This window comes from Arvicola amphibius, chromosome 5, assembly GCF_903992535.2.
Source record: "Arvicola amphibius chromosome 5, mArvAmp1.2, whole genome shotgun sequence".
In the NCBI taxonomy this organism is placed as follows: Eukaryota; Metazoa; Chordata; class Mammalia; order Rodentia; family Cricetidae; genus Arvicola; species Arvicola amphibius.
Genome location: NC_052051.1, coordinates 46,590,448 through 46,594,691, shown reverse-complemented (window position 1 = coordinate 46,594,691; position 4,244 = coordinate 46,590,448). Strand labels below are relative to the sequence as shown.

The following is a 4,244-nucleotide window of genomic DNA, read 5'->3' as shown; positions in this document are numbered from 1 at the left end:
CACCGGCGTAAAGCCGATGGTGGCAGCCCAGCTGAAAGATCAGTCCCCTCCTGTCCCTGAGCCCAGTGGCGGTGGACACGGCTGCTGACCCAGCCGCAGGGCGTGAAGGGCCGCAGCCACGCGGGCCGGGGGCTAGTGACTCCAGCCTGGAAAGCGACAGCGGGAGAGACACGCCCCTCTGCTGCCGGGCTGCAGCAACACTTCCGGTGTGCTCTAAGCGCCGCCGCCGCAAACCGGAAATAGAAAGACTAAACGGAAACAAAATAGCCGACGTACCGGAAGTAGTTACGTGGGGTCCCACTCGGACAAGCAGTGAGCCGGAAGACGAGGCAGAGCGCTGCCATGATGGTTGCATCTAGGTGGGATGAGTGGCAGGACTCTCGGTGACCGGAAGAGTGAGCCCGGGAGGTATGGGCTGGGCGCCGCCATGTCAACCTGACACCGGAAAAGGCGGGTCTCTTCTCTCTGATCGGCCTGAACTCGCCTGGAGATGTGAGTTATAACTCCCTACGACTCTAGATCATGCTTGTCAGGCTGCATGATCCCCAGTGGGAAACGACTGCAGTCAAGACTGGAGATACTCCAGGCCTGCCTCACAGTAACCAGACTTTGTTTTCGGACTTCACTGCCTTTCCAAAAACTCCCACCCTGTACCACAGTGCTCAGGGCTCAGTTCTTATTTCTGCCCCAAGTTGGTAGTCCCTATCATAGGAACCTTAAAATTTCCAAATCTCAGCCGGGCAGTGGTGGCGCACGCCTTTAATCTCAGCACTCGGGAGGCAGAGGCAGGCGGATCTCTGTGAGTTCTTATACACCAGCCCGGTCTATAAGAGCTAGTTCCAGGACAGGCTCTAAAAAAGCTACAGAGAAACCCTGTCTCGAAAAAACCAAAAAAAAAAAAGAAAAGAAAAAAAATTTTCAAGTCTCTCCTGGATCCCTAGGCTAATCACAGACCAAAATCAGAACGTTTTCTTGTCTACTCTTAAGATTACCACCAGTTTACCCTGTCCCACAGGCAGGCAGCCCTGGAAGTCACTGCTCGATACTGCAGTCGGGAGCTGGATCAGTATGGCCAATGTGTGGCCGCCAAGCCAGAGTCCTGGCATCGGGACTGTCACCACCTTAAGATGAGCATTGCTCGCTGCACATCCTCCCAGTGAGTGGGAAACGGGCTGGAGGGTGCCAGGCAGTGGGGTGTGGGTGCTCCAGCTCTGAAATGCCTTCCTCCCACAGCCCCATCATCCGCCAGATCCGCCAGGCCTGTGCTGAACCCTTCGAAGCCTTTGAGGAGTGTCTTCGCTTGAATGAGGCGGCTGTTGGCAACTGTGCGGAACACATGCGCCGCTTCCTGCAGTGTGCTGAGCAGGTGCAGCCGCCAAGTTCACCCACACCTCGAGAGGTAAAGGGGGCGCACTAGGTCATCTCTTTTTCCCTCACAACTGCCTCCATTTCCTAGTTCAAAGTAAATATACCTGAAGTCCCAGCCCTACCCCATTCCCACACATGCCTTGGCTGTGAATCCAGAATCCAAAACGTGGTTCTCTGCCCCGAGTTGCAGCCTCTGCTTTAGGCTAGCCGTCTTTGACACTCCTCCACCGCCAGGGCACCTGCCCAGCCTTCTCCCTGGCTTGCCTGAACCTCTTGCTTCCTTATAATGACCTGAATTCTGGTCACATTGCACCCTTGCTTAAAACTCTCCGTAGCTTTCCCTCTACAGTGGGAACAAAGTCCCTGACTCTTATTGGATCCCTTCTTCCCTTCCTTGCCCATTTTGTCCTTTTCATTGCTTTCAGCTGTGCCGGTGGGGGTAAAAGGGGTGGAGGGGTTCATGAAAAATGATCTTAATGTACATAATACATAAACACATGTGCAATATATCAGAGATAATAAAATGCCATTGATGGGGCAATTAGAAAAAATCTTAACATGCTCTGGGGGTGGCAGAAATGGAAGAGTGAGAAACAACACTTCTTTGGATGTTTCTTACTGGACCACTGCGAAGGCAAAGTCACTTCGTTAGCCACCCTCCCCTGAACACCTCTCATGAGGTCCTCTGTCCCTGCAACCCTGCCTTTTCTTTCTTACCATCTTCTGGGCTTCTGTGTCGGTCCATTTTGTCCTTTCCAATCCTTCTGTGATGGTTCCAGAATGATCTGAGAGGAAATCTCACCATGTTTGCGTCTACGTAGAAACTGCTCTGTGGTTTCACCTCTGCTAGACGGGTTCTCATCTCCAGCACAGCCTGGTCTCGGATGACTCAGGTCCCGCCTCTTCCACTCTCCTCCACCCCCAGCGGATGACATACAGTCATTCAGGGGCACGTCTGCCTGGCTCCTAGCTATTTCGTTCTGCCTGGGCTGCCCTCCCCTGACCATCTCCTGTCTAATTCTTACCCTGTTTATGTGGTACTTCTCTCGGGAAAACCTCCTCTGCTCCCCCATTCCTGGTCCCTGGCTTTTAAGCTCTCTCCATCCACACCCGTGGTTTCCCTTGTATCTCATGCTTCAGGAGAGTTTTTGGCTAAAGGTTACCCTCTAATTATGCCTGATAGTCATTAGTTCTTTGCATAGAACAGGGGTAAAGATTTAGGTTATGAGAGCAGAGAGTGCCCAGAAGGACTTTAATTGTCCATAGGGAATGTTCGGGAATGATTGCATCTTGTCCATTGCAGTTACTCAGCCATCTCATGGGAATACTTCTGTCTTTCAAGTGTCTCCAGCATCTGGACAATAAAGCCCTTTCGTTTCCTTTTTGCTTTCAATTTTAGTTTTTATTTTTCATTTTATGTGTATCAGTGTTACGCGTGCATGTATGTGGACCACATGTGCGCCTAATGCCCATGGACATCAGGAGAGGATGTTGAGTCTCCTGGAATCCTCTGGAGTTGGAGTTACTATGGATAGTTGTGAGTTCCCATGTGGGTGCTGGAAACTGAACCCAGGTTCTCTGGGAGAGGAGCAAGTGCTGAGCCATCTCTTCAGTTCCTCTTCCTTTCAGGAATGGAAATTAGGACAGGGAGGTGGCTTAGCAGGTTAAGACATTTGCTGTAAGGTCTAACACCTTGAGTGTTATCACCAACTCCTGCAGGTTGTCCTCTGCCCTGCTCCTTCATGCTGATGGCATCACAGCTCCAACTTTTCCTCCTAATTGTGGGTGGTGAGATTTAGGCCTCCTCTGTTCTCTGATCATCACATTAGCAGACATGAAAATGCCCTCACCTGCCATGTGATAGAAAGGCCTTAGCGGGGGAGAACTCATATTTATGTTGCTGGTAATTCAGAAATCTCCCTGTTTCTTCACACAGACATCACCTACCAGGGGACTAGTGTGTCTATCTTTGTGTGTCTGTCCCTTCCATTTTGAAAGGGAGTTTCCTAGAATGAGAGATGTTTGCCTGCTGAGTCCCCAGCACTTGTCACAATGCTGCCACATGCTTGTAATTCTAGCACTAGGGAGACTGAGACAACTTGAGTTTCATAAGCGAGCTCTAGACCAGCCTAGGCTACTGGTGAGTTCAAGCCAACCTGGGCTAGAGTTAGGTCCTATCTCTCTCCGGCCTCCAAAAATAAACAGACTGGTACCTTCCAACCCCGGGTTTTTAGCTTACTGTGTACAACTTGTTCTTGTGGCAAGGGGCCAAGGTCACCACTTGGCACCTTTCCCCTCTAGACTGGACCATGAGGGAAGCCACTGCTGTGTCTGCCTCATCTCCCCTTCAAGGGCAGTAAATGTTGGTATGTTTTCTCCACAGGCACAGCCTCTTCCTGCCTCCTGAAGACCCCCTTGGACTCTGAGGAAACTGGACACGAGTGACTCCACTTGATGTCCTCATCTAGAAGAGTGACATTTTGGAGTCCTGAGGGCTCTGGTGTGGGTCTGGCCTTCCTGGACTTCGGAACTCTAAATAAATAAAGACTGAGTACTGGACTTTGGTTCCAGCCTATAGCATTGCAGGGGGCAGGCGTTAGGAGAGCTGGAGGAAGCTCGGTCACCCACCCCCAGCTTTACTTGGTCTGCCAAGTAAGAGCTCAGGAGGGGCCAAGGTGCTCCTGTTCTAGGCTTGGGTTTACAACAACTCAAACAGCCATTCCCTGTGCCCTGCTGTATGTGCACTGGGGCGAGGCTTCCCTCCCACCCACGCTTACCAGATTGGTTTTGGTTTTTGTTTTTTTTTTAAGTCTAGGCAGTACTGAAGCTCATTATGTATACCAAACTGGATTCAGGCTCACAGCAATCTTCCTGAG

General features: G+C 51.1%; 1 protein-coding gene across 1 annotated transcript; it reads left to right on the top strand.

Moving 5' to 3' along the window:
• The first annotated feature begins 305 nt into the window (after nucleotides 1-305).
• Chchd5 (coiled-coil-helix-coiled-coil-helix domain containing 5) lies at nucleotides 306-3,927 on the top strand. The gene is made up of 4 exons (XM_038330432.1): nucleotides 306-492; nucleotides 1,016-1,156; nucleotides 1,234-1,399; nucleotides 3,752-3,927. Coding segments are annotated over exons 1-4 (333 nt in total). The 5' UTR covers nucleotides 306-490; the 3' UTR covers nucleotides 3,776-3,927.
• Nucleotides 3,928-4,244: the final 317 nt, after the last annotated feature.

Bases quoted from the DNA above. Each gene is read 5' to 3' on its own strand.
- Chchd5 (XM_038330432.1), top strand. The intron at 1,157-1,233 runs GTGAGTGGGAAA...TTCCTCCCACAG, and splicing joins GCTCGCTGCACATCCTCCCA to CCCCATCATCCGCCAGATCC. The intron at 1,400-3,751 runs GTAAAGGGGGCG...TTTTCTCCACAG, and splicing joins GTTCACCCACACCTCGAGAG to GCACAGCCTCTTCCTGCCTC.